Source organism: Pezoporus flaviventris, unplaced genomic scaffold (assembly GCF_033815535.1).
Source record: "Pezoporus flaviventris isolate CSIRO_AGI_PZ_B2104156 unplaced genomic scaffold, CSIRO_AGI_Pfla_v1 ptg000007l, whole genome shotgun sequence".
NCBI lineage: Eukaryota > Metazoa > Chordata > Aves > Psittaciformes > Psittacidae > Pezoporus > Pezoporus flaviventris.
In genome coordinates, this window is record NW_026892555.1 from 87,670,528 (window position 1) to 87,687,863 (window position 17,336).

General features: G+C 42.8%; 2 protein-coding genes across 14 annotated transcripts in view; one reads left to right on the top strand and one right to left on the bottom strand.

The window, feature by feature from the left end:
• RREB1 (ras responsive element binding protein 1) overlaps nucleotides 1–17,336 on the top strand; it is a 123,859-nt gene that overhangs the window by 82,895 nt on the left and 23,628 nt on the right. For all 13 annotated transcript variants that reach the window (XM_061449410.1, XM_061449421.1, XM_061449415.1 and 10 more), the window contains 3 exons: nucleotides 1,211–1,352; nucleotides 2,524–2,663; nucleotides 16,036–16,225. In XM_061449410.1, coding sequence (XP_061305394.1) covers nucleotides 1,211–1,352; nucleotides 2,524–2,663; nucleotides 16,036–16,225 — 472 coding nt within the window. The remainder of the gene's footprint in view (nucleotides 1–1,210; nucleotides 1,353–2,523; nucleotides 2,664–16,035; nucleotides 16,226–17,336) is intronic.
• The window catches only part of SSR1 (signal sequence receptor subunit 1), a 109,200-nt gene that overhangs the window by 44,045 nt on the left and 47,819 nt on the right, over nucleotides 1–17,336 (bottom strand). The gene's annotated exons all lie outside the window — the stretch shown is intronic.

Genomic DNA, 17,336 nt, shown 5'->3' on the forward strand with positions numbered 1-17,336 from the left:
ACAGATTTTATGTCATAACATCCAAGCAGTTATGAGGACATAGGAGGCTTGTCTAGGTTACAACATTCTCTCATGTTTGAACATGATAGCGTGCAGTCGAGTTAAATGGCACGGTCCTGAGCCGAGCTGTGGGTGTGACTTCTGAAGGATGTGCCCAAATGCCTATGACCTTGTCTCCCTCCTGCTGCTTTGCAGTCAGTCATATGGACAAAGGGCAACTTTCTCCTGCACTCCCATTTCTAGTTATTAGAAGCAAAAATCTGCATTGCCTGTAAGAGCATAAGTTAGATTTTTTCAAAAGCACTATAAATTTGAAGCGAGGCTAAAGGCCCTACATAAAAAAAAACATAAAAATTGAGCTTTGAGAATTCAGAAAAAGCACAGGTGCAATACCCTTCATCTAACTGAAGGGAACTAGGCAACAGTGTCTTCCTCACGTTGCAAATACAGAACACCAAGAAGCAGGCGGGTCAGGTATACAGATATTCATGAGATTGCTTCCTGAGCTATTTTGACCCTCTCCCCTTCCCAGTGTCTTTGTGGCAAGAAATAGTTGTTTTCCTGGGGAAGCAGGTTTGTGAACATACTTTGGCAATAATGGAGTTTTGCAGGCCATACCTGCTGCAGCTTAACAGTGTGACCAGATATATCTTGACTTCAGAGTTGCAGTTGAAATTCAGTATTGGAGTACACCAGTGTGTTAAGGAAGAGAAGGAAATAAATGCATTTAAGAAGTGTTGCTCTGGTGTTGGCATATACAGATGGGGTATAAAAGTTATAAAAGGAGACCAGCTGAAGATGGGAGGCTTTTTTTGCATTGGGTGAAATGGATGCTAAGCCGTAGGCTTTTACTTACTGGACCTCCACCAGACTGGGAGGCAGGGCATGTAAATTACTGTGCAGTATTAACAAGAAGCAGGGCCTCTGGGATGATGTGAGACAGGCAGGGTGCTCCTGGGGCTAGGTGCCAGCAGGGCAAGTGCCATGCTGTGGGCTGGGACATGGGGGAGAGCTGTAGGGCTCCCTGCTGTGGTCCCAAACAGTCCCACATGCTGCAAAGGACCGATGCTGGATTGTACCCCAGCTGTTTTGCAGAAGTTCAGTCCAGTTTATGGGATCTCTGCTGTAGAAATGGTGTTGGCATTAAAATTTACACAGGCTTTCTGCCCCAATTTGCTGCTGACAGCGTCTTCTTCCCCCTCCTGCCCAGGCACATGAAGATTCATGAGAAGGATCCGAACAGCACAGTGACCACAACTCCCCCATCACCACTGAAGCGCAGGCGATTGTCTTCAAAACGGAAGTTTCGTCACGATGAGATGGACAGAGAGGAGAGGATACCTGCAAAAAAGGTTCTTTATGGGGCATGAAGCAAAAAGATGGTTACCTCCTAAACTCTGTCAGCTGTTGAGATCAGGCAGTCAGCATGGGGATACTCAGATATGGGCATTTTACAGCCCTGTATATATATTTTAAGATGCCATGCTTGTCCTGTATAGGCAACACTGTTGTCTGAGATTGAAAAGTAATTTCTCGTTTCAGACACTGAAAGAATTGATTTATTTTTTTTAATTCTTTATTGTTTAAATTTGGGGTTGCTTATGATTTGTATTAGATAATTGATGTTGGATGACAAAAGGATGAACTATTCTTTTGCTACTGCAGTTTTCCTCTAGGTTGTTGTTTTTTTTTCTCTTGTTTAATTTGTTATAATCTTGCTGGATAATGATTTGAACTTGTAAAAAACTAGTGTTTATTCCAAAAGCAGCAACAGCTTAAGTCTGTTTCTGTCTTGAACTGGAGAAGAAAATCTGTAGTACATTTCCCTTTCACAGTAGCACAATCCTGCGTTACTGGAGTTGCAAGAGAAACCAGAAAAGTATTTGAAGGCTAGACATTTCCATTAGGGTTTTGTTTATGAAACATTTTAGTGCATTTCAGTAATTTGTACAAAATGTATGGTGGCTGCCAAACTTAACTTGACCCTTTCCATTTACTATCTCTTAACTGGCTAACTAGTAGCAGTTCCATTTAGCACAGCATCCCTTGTTTTGTGCATGCTTTTCTCACTGTAATCAGAAGAGGGCTACAGAAAACTCATTGCTTTTCCCTGGACCACTTGAGTTAGCAGTTGGCAGTATCTGAGCGGCATAAATAATTCAGGCTGACAGCTCGCTTAGCTTTCTAGAGGGTGAGGGTTGCTGGTTCAGTGGTATATAAACATACAGGTTTATAAGTTGTTCAGATCGTAGTTTCTCATTAGAACTGATGTATTAATGAGTTAGCTGCACACTTTATCTCCTACTGAGCCTCCTTTTCTCTCGTGCACGTTCTCACACACACACAGAGGCTCTGTTGCTTACTCTCTCTCTGTTACCAACATGAGTCATTTCTGGTCGCCTGCAGCAAAGTTATGGTTGAAGCCTGCTACTTTGTTTTTAAGAGAAAGACTTCAAATGGATTGCATCTTTGGTTTGTTGCTTAAAATTTGGTCTAGTGAGGCTTTTTCTCCTCTCTCTGAAGGTTGTCGAGGATGGTCACTCCTGTGAAGGGGATAAGAAGGCTGAGGAGGAAGTTTATCATTGTCCAGTGTGTTTCAAAGACTTTTTTTGCAAGTATGGGCTGGAGTCCCACATGGAGACACATCCAGATAATTCTCTGAGGTAAGAAATAGACCCGAGCGTGTTTCTGGTCACCTGGTGGCCTGAGACAGCCTGCTGGGGAGGGGGAGGAACCATTTACCCCGCTGCTCCCTTCCTGACTTTGTACAGGTTTTTAAATGCTTCTGCTCATCTTGTGTCACCAGGGTGCTGTAGCGCTTGGTTTTGTTATTTTTTTGCAAGTATGGGAAATCTTGCCAGTTAATATCTGGGAATGTTTTTAGGAGAAATTAAGGCATCCCTTCCTCCCCTCCAAGCCGATTGCTGATGTTACATAAAATTGCAGAATGCCAACGTGGCAGAATTTCAACAAGTTAAACTAAAAATGCTTAAAACATGAAGCAAAACTTGATAAAAGTATTCAGGTACCAACCTCTAAGATTACTCTGTCTGGGGGGAAGGCGGCAGCTGGATATAAAGGTTTTGTTGTCTGTTGTGGGAGATGAGTTTCTGGTTCCAGACTTTCAATAAAATGTGTTATGCTTTTCTGCCTGTTGAGGTTAGGGAATGGTGTGGATTTTGGCTTAAATCAGCTTCTTTTAACGAGGAAAAATTAGTTATTAATTGCTTGGGAAGGTGCTTGGCTGTTGTGTTTTTGTTCAGGTAATTGCCTCTGGGACTCCTGATACTTTTTTATTTCCAGTTTTTTATCGTGGAAAAATGTAGAGCCAGATACATGAAGATATAAAAGATATTCCAAGTCTGGTTTACGCATGTAGGAAAGCTGCTGTTTCAGAAGAGGATATTGTCCATTTGCAGAAGCTTGTCAGTGTTTTAAGCTTATTTTGGGGCACTGGACTCTGATTTTTTCAGAAGGGTGCACAATTCACCATCTTGAAGGTGAACACCCTCTCCTGAATGCAGTTTCTTAACAGAATGGCATGGAGCAGAGCCATCCCATTCTGTTAAATGGGGTTACTTCTATTACATTTTCCTTCTTTAAGAAAACCTTGGAAAATACGTGTAAAAACATTTTTTAAAGTCATTGTAAATGCTGTAATTATTGGGAACAGGAGTTGGAAACCTCTTTCTTAAGCTTGGTCCAGCAAATAGTAGTGCATTAAATGGAATTTGCTGTTTCTGAAGTAAATTTTCATTGTAGAGCGAAGCTGAAACAATTGTTCTCTGGGAAGAGTTCTACAATCCCCACAAAAGGGAGTCAGAGATAATTTTGCTATACACTGTACACTTTGTAGAAAGCAACTGTTATATTAGACTTACCCTAGCATTAGCCTCATTTTGAAGCTTCTATGAAGATATGACCTCTTTGCAAAGTTCTGTGCCATGGAGCTGAAAGGACAGGTGGATTCTCTTGCTCCGAGTGATGGATAAAAGTTAACAGAATGAATACCCTTCTAGCATGGCAGCTTTGCAGTCTGCTGTGGCAAGGCAGAAAGACACAATGGCTATGCAAACATGCTGTTCCTCTTCATGCAACTTCTTCTCTATGATTAGGAGACTTGCTTTTGGATAATATTCTCCTAAAATGGATTTTGCTAGCCTTGACTGGGCTGAGCAACAGAGACTAAAATGTGCCCCTAAATCAAAGCCATGATTGTCAAGCTGTGTGGGCATCAGTTAAGGGTGATGCTGGTCTTCATGGACTTGTCTAGATGATGGTGGGGTTTTTTGTCAAATACTTGCTTTAGTAATTTAGAATGTGTTAGTGGAGATAGGACAGAACAAGAAAGCTGTGGTTCTCCCTGGTCAGCTAACATATTCAAACACAGCTTGCCCTGCCTCTATGGTTTAAAACACATCTTTTGTCCTAGTCTAGACAAGTCAAACGTCACTGTGTGCTTGGCCCAACCAGAAAATCCTCTGGTAAGCAGAGCAGTCTGGGCCACTGTTAAGGTGACTGATCCCAAAGGAAATGGGTTAAAACGCTTTGCAGGCAGAGGCTGTAATCTCTGGTTCCCAGGGTTCTGCAAGACAGTAGGAATCAAGAAGATATGCTGAGCATGGCATGCCATTCTGTCCTGAGGTCATGTTAATGAAATAATTCCTCTTGCTGATGCTTAAGGTTGTTTTTTTTGAGTGAAAGAAATGAAGAAAAGGGAAGATTTTGCTGGAGTATCAGAGCAGAAGGTACGTGTGTATGGGTGTGCTCATGGCGAGGGAGCAAACTGCAAAGTGTTAGAAGGCGTTCATCAAGTCCTGGTGTTTCCTTATTGTAGAAGACGAGGAGGAAGAACTCTCCTCAAAGTTCAAACAAACAAGCCTAGCAGCTGTGTTATGAGCAAAGGACAGGGTGCAGAACACCCTTAGTCTATTTTTATTGCCAGTGTTGTAAAAGTAGGGTCATCTTACCAGGACTTCTGTGCTTGGTTTGGAGCTACAGCTTTAAGTAGCCCAGCACAGACTGTTTTGTCATGTGATCATGTAAGTGATGCTCAATCTCCCTAACCGTGCCTTTCTTTGTAAACCACAGGGCAAACTTCTGACTCCTTTTTGCTCCCCCAGTAGTTAGTATAGAAACGATTAGGGACATCATCTGTGGAGTGGTGCACCAGCATGCATTGCCTTGGTGGGGGTACCAGCCTTCCTCCCTTTAGAGATGCATCCGCAGCAGCAGCAGCAATGTGCTGGGGCGGGCAGAAGCTTCTGCCTAGCTTCCCTGTGGTCCTTTAATCCTTCCATTGTAGTGCTGTTGTGTAAATACAGCCTCTTGCCCTCAGAGCTGCCCAAGTCTGTCTGTCCCAGCCCCCTCTGCTAAGCAGCAGAAAAGGTAAGGCTGTCTGGCAGTTGATGATCAGTATGTGAGCAGCTAATTTACAGGGTGGGTCATTACCCTTCCAGATACTGTCAAATGAGCAACTTTAAATCACAGGGTTAGCTGTTTAAAGCCAGATGAAAAGACACCCTGAATTGTCTTCCCCAGTACTGCTTTTTAATGTAAAGCCCCGAGCAGGGAGCACCTCATTGTTTACTTGCAGCAGAATAAACAATACTTAATCCACTGATTGTGTGAGAGGGGCTCCCCCTTGGGAGAGTATCTCTTGATTATGTAAAATCCTAAATCGTGCATCTTTGTCTCCTAATTACCGTAAGAACTTCCCTGCTCTTGGGAGCAATAATAGGGCCCTTTGTGCTGCTGACAGTAGGCTGTGGCAATGCATCTCCTTCATGGCATTACCCCCCCTGGTCAGTCTCTGTCCCTTTGAAGCCCTGGGGCCTGCACCCTAATTAGTGACATGAGCTGGTTCCTGCAGGGTTGCCTGCAGTGAGAGGTGGCTCAGGGGTGCTTTCTGACCCCCTTTGCCCTCTCTACCTGGATTATTTAAAGAAGATGCCTGTTTCCCTGCAGCTGGGGCCTCAGAACACCATCTATTTTGGTGAGTTTGTATCTGAGTGCTGATATAATTAGCAGAGCACTGAAACGTTCTGCAGCCAATAGGGAAAATGAGAAAGCTTGAGGAGCAGGGGAACTTCTCTGGAAACTTTTGTGGTGGAGGGTTGCTGTCAAACATGGTAATGTGCTTGTAAAGGTCAGCTGACAGACAGCTCTGAGCAACATCAGCAGTGCAAAGGAGACGGGAGGATTTTCTGGGGAGAAAAGTTTTGAGGCACTATGTGAGGTTTCTCCTCCTTCCTTTGGCAAATACAGTGGAACAGGCTTAAAGTAAAATGTGTGGCTTTTAATAAAGTACATGCACTACAGAACTCCTCTGTTGGGTTTCACTGTAACCAGAACATACCCTTTATATTTTGCTCTCCTCCTCCAGGAGCCTTCTTACAGCACGCTGTACCTGCACCTAAGAGTGGTTTAATTTTTCCTTCCTTGCAGCAGCAGTGAGATGTTTGTGCTGCCTTTTGTGCCCATGTATTTTCCTGAGGAGAGAAGGTGGGAAATGGTGACATTGTGGCAGTTACCTGCTTTCTTGGAGACATGTTTCAACGTTTGATCTTGGCAAGGATGGTTGTGCAATGTGGTAAAAGCCTGGAAATTAATGAGTGTTATGGGGGCTTTCTAATGACATTTGGTTCAGCGTGGCATTGACTTCAGTTACGGGATTTGGTTTTGCTAACTTCTTACAAGAAGAAGTAGACGCTGCAGAGTGTGAAAGACGCTGTCTGCCTCAGTCACTGAGCTGACCTAGTGACCAGAACCAGTAGATGCCTGTTGCCATGAATGGATTCAGGGCAGATTAAGTTTTTTGACCTTTTACAGAGCATGTCCAAACAGTGATATAATATATTAAGCTTTGTAACTTGCCAAAATCCCAGGCATATTTTCACAAGGACAGCAAAAGCAGCTCTCTTGCCGCAGGGTAACGTGCTTCTGTAGAACTTCCAAACAAAGAAAACCAAAAGCCATTCACAGCCTACCTTGTTCTTCAAAACAGCTGACCCAAGTTTTGCTGAAACTTGTAAAGTCAAATTGGCTAGAGATTGAATGCTGCTATGGAAAGCTGTTGTTTTGAACAGTTAGATCAGTAACAGGCATAGCAACAGAATAGCTCAGTTCCTGGAATGGAAAGTGTCAGGATGCCCTGACCATTGGTGACTGTTTTCATTTGCCTCCGGTTTTGCCAGGGTAACTAATGTGAGCTTTTGTTTCTGAAAACACTCCCAAGTGGAAAATGTTGTCATTGTGTCTTGGTGTTACCTGGCTTCACACCTGAGGGTGGACAACTTAAGTGTGTTAGAAATGGTGTCTTGGACTCTGTGAGAAAAGTGTTTCACAAGATAGGAAGTGCAGCTTGTGATTCAGTCAGGCTGGTCACCAGGTTTTCCCCTTTGCTAGCACATCCCCATTCTTCAGTGCATGGTGACAGCTGGTGGGATGCTGCAGGGCACCCCAGGCCTATGTCCCTGGGTAATGATCTTAAAGCATTATATCAAATGCACATGAGCCGCCTTTTTAAAGTCAAGACAAAAGGAAGTGGGTTTGAGTCAAAATTATTCCAGCTACTTAGAACATTACATATTTATTGTCCACTTAACTGTTTTTCAGCACAGTTCTGCACATAGGCTTTGGGGAGATAAAGTAACCAAGAAAATAAATTAATGGAAATTCAAAGTGTGCGGAGATGATTTCAATCATTAGCACCAGTAGAAAAGGCTAGTACAAAACTAAGTTGTGTATGGAGCAGCAATGTGACAGGAAAAGTACATGGTACAGGATGTAAAAGAAAAAAAAACACCAGAAAAAGACCCTTGAGTTTCATTCCTGTTTCTGCCAATGCCTACTTGAGCAGCTTTAGGAATACACTTCCTATCTTTTCTCTCCTTATATAGCAGGGAATAATCCTGCTGACTTAATTCTTGTGAAGCATGTTGCTTTCTACGCATGGTCAGCCTTCTGTGGGAAGAGGGTGTTAGTGACACCCTCTTATTGCAAACTTAGAGGAGTGAATGTGGCTGAAAACTAAATGTTGTTTGCAATTTATATTACTTGTGAGGCAAAGCTATGGGTTCATGGTGGGGAGAGGAAGTTCTTTTCCTAGTAGCTGACACTTCTGCTCCTAGAAGCAACTTGCATGAATGACAAGTAGTATTCATGCACCATCTCTGTCACAGCTGTTGGTGAGCACGTGGATAAGCCTCATTCCTTGTTAGCACTTCAAAATATGTAATACTGTACTCTTTTAATGCAGCTGGATAATTCAGAGGTGGTTGTATCTTACATGATTGTTGAGTACCAAGAGAGGAATGAAGAGCACTCCAGCACAGAGGTTCATGGACCAGCTCTGGTAAATGCTAGGACCAAAAATAGGCTGCGATACAATGCAACTCTTAGTGTTGATAAGGCAGAGGAGAGGCTATGCAAGCAGGCTGGTGAATGCATCCTTTTACTGAGGAAACAGAAGTAAAATCAGTGGGTTGGGCATCTGCATGCTGGCTTGCAGAAGCAGACCATAACTATATTTTAAGCGCTTTCTGTAGTTTCTGTTCAGAAACAAAAATGGGAAATATCTGAAGAGCAGCGTGAGTCCAACGCTGGCCTAGAAGTGGACAGCTCACATCAGGGAGCTCGTTGTGTGAGGAGACTGGGAATCCAGAGCAGCCGGGTAAAAATAGCGGGTAGTGAATGGACACAGGGAGTAATGCTCTCATGTGAAACTGTGGTGTATCACATGGTGTTGAATATCTTAGCTCGGTTGCAAGAATAGAAAGTGGGTAAAATGCAAAGCTGGCTGTAGAGGAAAGCATCTCGTAAAAGGGAATCCAGGAGGGAAGGAGGGTTGTGCCAAAATAGGTTGTTAGCATGCCTGCCTGATCCTGGTGACCAGGGTTTGTTTGTACGCAGGCTCTCTCAAAGTGCTGGCTGCTGCTTACTGTGTTAGCAGTCATGTCTGCGTGCTGAGCATAGCTTACCTGCAAATGTTGATAAGGGCAAGGGTGTGCAGTCCAGATTGGGCTGCACCTATTTGTGAGCCCTGTTGTCATCGGTGGATGGTTATAGGATAGACAAGCACCTCTAGATATGTTTCTACTTGTGAAAATCGGTACCGCTTTTAACATGGTCAGTACATAGGGTTTGGCTTTTTTTTCTCACTCCATTGTGCATTTTAAAACTGCACAAGTACTTGGCTTCCATATATGAAAGATGTGTTGAAAGGCAGGAGGGGCTTTCCTTTTCTTACCCCAAAAGAATACCAGAAGGTCCACTTGAGTTTGTATGCACAAATAATGAGTTTTATTCTGGATGCTGTGCAGCTTCCAATTTTGGTACCTGTAGAGGTCAGGTCAGGATTTTTTTCTTCCCAGGTATGCTTCCTGTAATTATTAAACCCTTCATTGTTACTTAAGTTGATCTTCAGCTCTTGCTTCAGGATTCTGTCCAGCCAATTTCTTGACACATAAGTCATTGGCTAAATAAAAAAGTCATTATGAGCAAATGAAATACTTGTTTGTGCAAGTGGCTTCAAACCATCCCCCATTTTCCCTTTATTTGTTCTTAGTAGCATGAGAATTCTATTGAAGTAAATGCTAGAGTGAGCTAGCATTCCACTGGGGCAGAGGTATTTAAATATGGCACTGCTGAAGTATTGCTGGTACATGTAATTCATACAGCTTTGGGAAGAAGTGAAATCTTTTCCTGATTTTACTTTGCTTACACACAAAGAAAAAGATGGCACAGGATGGCTCATGCCTTTTTATTAAATCTTACAGCAGTTAACTTCACTTGAGTTACTCTGTGGGAGTCAAAGTGTAACTGGTATGCTGGTATGGGCACTGGCTCTGCTGTATGCTGACCAGTTTCTGAAGCACGACATCACCCTGGTTTATATCAGATCTGTCCTGGCTCCTACACAATACTTTTCTTGCCTGGACCACAGCGCAGCTGTAGGAATGCACATAGCATTGTGCATCCCTCTATTAATAGAAGGGCTGGTGCAGTGGTTTCAGCCTTTGCTGTACTCAAAGGTGACTTCTTTGAGGGAGAGGATTACAGGGAGTGATAGAACATGTTGGTAACAAAGTCTGACAGCACTGGGGAAGTGGGAGGGAGGAAAAGTTAAAAGTCAAGTCCCACCTTTTCTGAGGAGGTGAAACAGCATGCACTGAGCTTCTGGTGAGCTGTGTCCATCCCCCTACACACTGGAAAGTGAAGGGGAGACTCTCCAGCCTGCCAGGAAGTTGGTTCCTGGTGCTGCTGTGCCGCTTGTGGTTTCAGCACAGACCCATAACGTTGGGCAAGACGGAGATGGGAGAGTAGCAGGTCCTTTGGAGTGAGACACGCTGTGATGCTGCAGGGGAAGGAAGCAGGACCGGTCATTGCAGGACAGCAGGAGGACCCACAGGGATCCCTGGGAGGAGGCAGGAGCGGTGTTCACAGCACTGCTGCTTTTCCATCACTCATCCGAAGCAAGTGGGAGAGATTAGTGCAGCTGTTGGATGTTATTTCCCAGGGCTCTGGGTGGGGAGGCCAGGAACGGTTTTTCATCCAAAAGGAGATAAGTATCTGGACCTGGGTGGGGTTACACAGGAGCAGAAACCAATTTGCTGTCTCTCATCTCCCTCTCTTCACCTTGCCCCCCAAAAAGTGAGAGAGAAGTAAAGGAATCATTTTGTGAGGGGGAATGTGTCTGTAACCAGCTAGTTTTTCTTTCATAGGTGGTGAAAGCCCTTAATGTTTAAAACTGGCCTTTCCCCATCTCCCCCTCCTTGTCGGCCTCCTCTGCAGCACGTGTTAGTGGTGTGGAGGCAGGGAGCCTGCTCCCATCCCTGGTACGGACATGAGTCAACAGCAGGGAATTGCCCATCTTTCTCTTTTGCCCAGTTGTATTATTTTTAGATCAGCGCAGGATTTTCTTTTCTCCTAAGGAGAGCTGCATTAATTCTGCCAATAATGTGAGACAGAAAGAATAACAACAAAAGTAGAAATTTTTACACATAGCTGACTTCTATACTTTAGCTGACTTAATATAACGTAACTGTGTATTAATGACTTCTGTCTCAAGATGTGTTTCATTCTTGTTTTGTTTTCCTTTTGTTTGTGGCAGTTGAAAAAGAGCACAGACAGGAAAGGAACAAAATTGTATCAAGCTTTTTATTTTAGATAAGAAATAGAAAATTAACATTGTTCTTATTTGTTGACATCCACAACTTGGGCAACATAGTGTTAGTGAGCTGCATGGGTGAAGACTTTAAGTTTTGGTCTATTCTTGTCTGTTTTCAGCAGTATAAGTAGAAGAATGCTAAATGTTACTTTTCCACTGCAGTCCAGGGTAATGCATAGCAAAGTGTTTGTTGAATTTCTTGGAACAGAATGATGAATATAAATATTTGGCATTTGCATCTTGACTACTGAAATACAAAATTTAGAAGGATTGAATGTTTGACTGTTATGTTAACCTTAATTAAAATGAAGGCTGATTAATTTTGCTTTAAATTTGGCTTTGCATTTCTTTCCTAAAATGTCTTTCCTTTTCTTAAAGAAAAAAAGCTATTTCCAGTGCTGACAAATTGGAATTAGCTCAGTGAAGAGTGTAATGCAAGGCAGCAGGCATTGCTTATGTAAACCTTCCTTGCAACAGGCAAGGTGCTGCTTGTTGTAAGTGTAGCAAATCCTGGCTTGCTTTTTAAGAAGCTGCACAAAGCATTGATTATTTCTTAACACCTGTTAAAATGCTTTTATATCTTATGTAGCATTACAGATTTCAAGAATACTTACTTTAGTAGAAAGCTTTTTGATGGTGTGGTTTTACACAGAGACCTTGTCTGCATTAAAGAAACCCAAACTTTAAGAGGTGCACTGGTGTAGTAATAGTTAAGCAGACTCTCCTGGTATGATAAGTGGCCTGAGCCCCAAGATCAGCCTGGTCATTGCACTGTCATCCTGCAGTTACATCTTCGCTCTGTTTTTGCATTGTTTTTAGCATTTCTGTTTTCCCACCTGCTTGCTTTGTACGCTTCTGCTAGCAAGTCAGAACTCTAGTATTAAGTTTGCATTGAACAGATAGAAGTTGACTCCAAAACGTAAAGGCAGTTGAGAATGAAGCTCACTTTAAAGTGTCCTTATCTGCCAGAAGCAACTGAATCTCTGTGCTTGGAACTGAACAGCTTTCTGATCTTTGTTCTGTAGTCATATTTATAGAAAAATGGAAAACTGGGGCCAAGGCTTGCAATCACGTGCATCAGAGCAGCTTTTATTAGCTACATCTGGAAACTTACCTTGCAAGTAGAGTGCTTTTATCTCCACTCAGGTGTTGAGCCATTGCTCTGCCTGTTCTGCTAACAATGTCAGAACCTGTTCCCATCTCTGTTCTCTGCATCCATACCATCCCTGTTTGACTTGGCACTACACATAAGCAGACGTGTGAATTTGTAAGGAGAGGGGGAGGTTTTTGGTGTTTTGTTTTTTAAAGTTCATCATGAGCAAAGTATTGCCATGTTTCAGATACTTTATTTGATATGCTGGACTTTTCAAACTTCCCACTATTATTTAACTCTGCATTTTTTTAAGCAGTTGAAGCAATATGAAAAACTGGTCCTATCACCTAGGATTCCTCTCTCTTATCCTTCTTAGACTGTAGGTTTAGAATTAAAAATACTGAAGGCATTGACACTACCAAAGATGTAAAATAGTACTGATGGCAAAACAGAGAAATTAATGGTTAGGCTTCCTTAAAAAAGAAAGAAACGCTTCCAGTTAGTGCATTGTTAGGCATGGCAGCTTACTCCATTTTAAATTAACACAAGCCTTAGTGCAGCATGGTGCTTGCCTTAACTAGTTAGGTTTTGAAGTTTAGTACCTGTAATTTTTTCTTGAAGGTGGTACACATCCATAACTGCATCCATAAAGCTCAAGCCGTGTCATTTGAGAGAAACTTGGACTGCCTTCCTACTTAAGATGAGGGGGAGAGAACGTGAGAAAACCACACATAGACATGGACACAAAAAAAGATGATGTGCATACACTTGTGCAGATGTTTCATGTATTTTAAATAGCTTGCACCCGCAGCAAAGACTGACAAGCCCAAGTGAGGTCTGCAGAGCCTGAGAGGCCTCCTGAGCCAGCGACATGATGGCACCCATCAGTATCAGGAAGAGCTTTACAATGACCTCCCTTGTTCTTGGCGAGTGACGTGGGTGCAAGGTGCCAGCACGGTTGCTGTAGCCTGACAGGCTGCCTGCTTGCCTGGGAAGCCTGCCCCAGGGAAGCTGCTCCACATGTTTCTCAGGCTGTTTTTATTCCAGCTCTCCAAGCTGTGGCTGCCTATACAGGTGTGCTTGAACCGTGGAGGAAGGGAAGGCATCCACAGGTCCCTCCGGTGCTCCAGCTCTGTGTGATCCTGTGAACTGTGATGCCAGGGGCAGGTGCTGAGCCAGGGTGCAGTGCATTTTTATGCCTCAGAGTGCCTACATCTTGAGATGACAGGATTTTTCCTTTTTTCTGCCAGGAGCTTTTTGACAGAATGGAAAAAGAGTTTAATCCTTTTCCTGACTTCTCCTTTTTCTTGCTGCTGCTTCACTCACAGCAAGGAAACGAAAAGAGAAGGCTAAAGCAGAAAGAGAAAAATAGAGGGGTTTTTAATTGTATGCATTATAAAAGACAGAAAGTACTAGTACAAGATACTGCTTTTGTTTTGGGGGAGGGGATGCGGTTCCCTTTGAATAGAAAACAGCAATTTTAAATTGCAAATTTTTTACTGTCCTGAGGCATAGTAGTTGATACAGGTGTACTGCAAAGGACTTTCACACGGGTCTTTGCTCTGAAAGATTAACTCTCAAGTGCAGCTTTTGATGGGAACCCTAAATAAACCAGTACTTAAAAGTCTGTGAGGTGAAGGAGTGTAAGATGGATGAAGTGCGCCTTCCTGCTGGTGTGGATGACAGTTGGCTGCTTGGCCAGGAGCACTGGCTCCTGCAGCGTAAACTGTGGCAGGCACTGGCTCTCCCAGTAGCCCTGTGGTCCCATCAGTGGTAGCTGTGCCTGCCCTGTCACAGACAAGGGGATACAGCTTCTGCATTGGGTTGCTGGCACAGGGAAGGCCAGGCACATCAGGGACCCTGGATCTGCATCAAGATGCCCCAAGGTGAGGGTCTGTGTCCCTCTGCAGAACAGCTGGCCCCACAGGCCACCAGTGATACTCCTTTGGTGCAGGAGCATGCCAGAAGCATGGCTTCATCACCTTTAAAAAAAGATTTATTTCATTAGTCTGCAAGTTCTTCAGGTGACTGCTGTAACCCTTTAATGCCTTATTTCTCCAGTGGTTTTGGTGATTGTGTGCTTTTGTTTTCACTGAAGATTAAAGCCTTGCATCATGGAATAGGTGCTGCCAAGCGAGCTGGAGGAGGGCCGTAGATCTTGACATTTGCTTCGTAAATGACATTGTTTTGGCATTTAATGGAATGCAGGGACTATGCTGGCAATAATTATAAAGGTAGGATGCAAGTGAATTGACAGGGAGAAAAGACGGGAGATATTAAACCTGCATTGCATAATATTTATGTCCCAGCCTTCTGGGTACTGTGATAATGAAGGCCATGTTACATATACTTCACACTTGCTTCTTTCACCACTCCGAGACTATGCGTCCAATTGCTTTGTTGGTGACTTGGTTATCTGTTTCATTTTCAGGGAATAAAAAAGGTCTGTGGAAGTTTATGTAGTGATAAAAAGAACAACAATGGGAGTTTATTAGGGACAGGACAGGGAAGGGGTGGTTTCAGGATTTTGTCAGGAGTCATTTCTAATTGCAGGATGTTTTTTTAATGAGTAGGCACATGTCCTTTTCCTTGGTATGGAGGGCGAAGACAGTATGGGTAGAATTAAGGCAGGGGGGACATGAAAAACTCCTAGTGAATATAATATTCTTGCTGACAAAATCCGACTGCTTCACATTCACTCGTGTTTGTTTCTCTGAAACTCATGCTTTGGTTGTGAGCTGGAGCTGTAACCACAAGGAACTGTGTTGAGTGAAACTGTGTCACTTGTTGAGTGCAGAGACGATGTGACCTGTCATGCTGCTGAGCTCCAATCCCAGATATTTAAAAGGCAGTAGGCTTGTTTGTTGACGTGTTGGCCAAATATTGCTGCTTAGTGTTTATTGCCTGCAGCATAACTGCATTTTTGGTATCTTTGATTTTTTAATGCAAATTTACTTTATGTGAGAAACCTCTGTTTAACTGAATTTGGGATTTGAGAAGTTAGGAAAAACAAGAAATCATAGCAATAACATGTCAGTAGGAAAAAACGATGCATCTGCCTTTTTCTTTGGGGCACAGTGACTGTTAAGGGCTGTATGAGTGCAGACATGTTGAATATATTTCAGGTCTTTCTCCTCTGCCTCTCTTCCCCGTCAAGGAGCACTAGTTTTCCTTTTAAAACAGTGTATTTCTCATAACAGCTTTGAGAAAAATCAGTGAAAACTAACGGAAAAGACAGTGTAGAGGAAATTCATACATGTGTGTTTCAGCGGTGTGCAGTAGTATGTTTTAAGCAGTAGTTAAAAAGAAGGTGCTATTTATTCATTTGCAGCAGCTTGCTACTTAGGTCTGATTTAGGCTCCCTTTGTCAGAGGTTTTTAAAAAATGTCTTTTATTTTAGTAGCACTTTTCAGTAAAAATGAAATGGTGTAAAGCCATTGAAATATTTTATGTTGGACTATGGGAAGGTTGTCAGAAGGCAGTGGTCTCAGCTGCCACTTTGCAGTCTGCCCACATGGGATGCTCGGATCTCATGTGCTATATCCGTTAAACTTCTAGGGAGCGTAATGGCCAGAAACTGGTAGAGAGTGACTGTAATTCAAATGGCCTTTCTGTGGTCATAAGTTTTTGACGTGCTGTAGCTTTGTTTTGCATTTAGCAGGTTCTTGGTATCATGGGGTAAGAGGAAGGAGGCTGTCCTAATGCAAGAATGCTAGTTGTTAAGCTTGCAGCAGTCAGTAAGTCATTTCTGTTTTATTCCTTTCCTTTCCAGGTGTGACATCTGTTGTATTACGTTTCGTACTCATCGGGGCTTACTGCGCCATAATGCAGTTATCCACAAGCAGCTTCCCAGAGATCCCATGGGAAAGCCTTTCATTCAGAACAACCCTTCGATTCCAGCAGGCTTCCATGACTTGGGATTCACAGACTTCTCCTGTAGGAAGTTCCCCCGCATTTCTCAGGTACTTTCTGCTCTTCATAGCTTAAGGTAACAGCTGATAATAGCATGTATCTTCTGAATTCATTGAAAGATGTGTCCTTGATGAGGCAGAGATGGGGTGTAGAATATTTTGTGGAAAGCACATTACCACTATCCATGTAGGCTTCAAACGCTTTCTGCTTTTCTTCTTTCCTTTTTCATCTAAAGAATATTGGGATTGGGTTGTTTTTTTTTTTTTCAGCATTCCAGAGGGTAACTGTTGGTGTAAAGATACGTAAAAATATTTTAAATGAAAACTTTGGTGTTGTTAAGTCCCCTTGCCCCTTCCAGCTTGCCCATTATTTCTCTCCTTCCCAAAACCATCCCACATCTAAAATAAGTAGGGAAGATACATGGTAAGGAAAACATTATTTATTTAATTTCCTGTTAAAAGGATGTAGTTGTGGTGTGAGAGATGTTATGAAAAGCTTCAGGAAATCACCTTACTTACTAAATGGCGACATCTTCAGTGATTTCTTCTCAAAACACTCCCAGGCACCTTTCCACTATGTTCCTTACGTGAGGTCTGAAGATACTGCATGTTTGAGGGCCAGTGGCTGGGGAAAGGCACTAGGTAGTCTGTAAATATTTCTGTGACAGCCGTAAAGCTTTCTGTTGGATAGTATCATTCCTCTTTCTTATCACACCTTGCCTGCCTTAGTTAGTTTGGGTCTTGATGAAGCTGTGTATTCAAAAAGCCCAAAGAAATAAATCAACAGCACAGCCCAGCAGGACCATGCTTATTCAACGGCTGCACTTTTCTTATTCTACTTGGATTAAAGCACTGAGTTCCAGCTCTTCTGGCTTCAAGGTGTTAGACCTGAAATTTGGAAGGCAATTCTCAAGTAGAATTTTGGTGTAAAAGTTACTAAATCAGGACAAGAGATAACTTTTTAAACAACTTGGGTTTCTTTTGTAATTAGTGGCAGACATTTAACATTATTAAGGGTTTTAAATGTTGTGACTTTCCTTTTGTAACAATTTTGCTTGCATTCTGAGGCAAGATCTATGAAGTATCTGAACAAAGTGTGTAGAGTATATAAAGATCTTTCCAGCCCTCTACTTAATTTATCACTTGTGTTCCTCTTTGATGT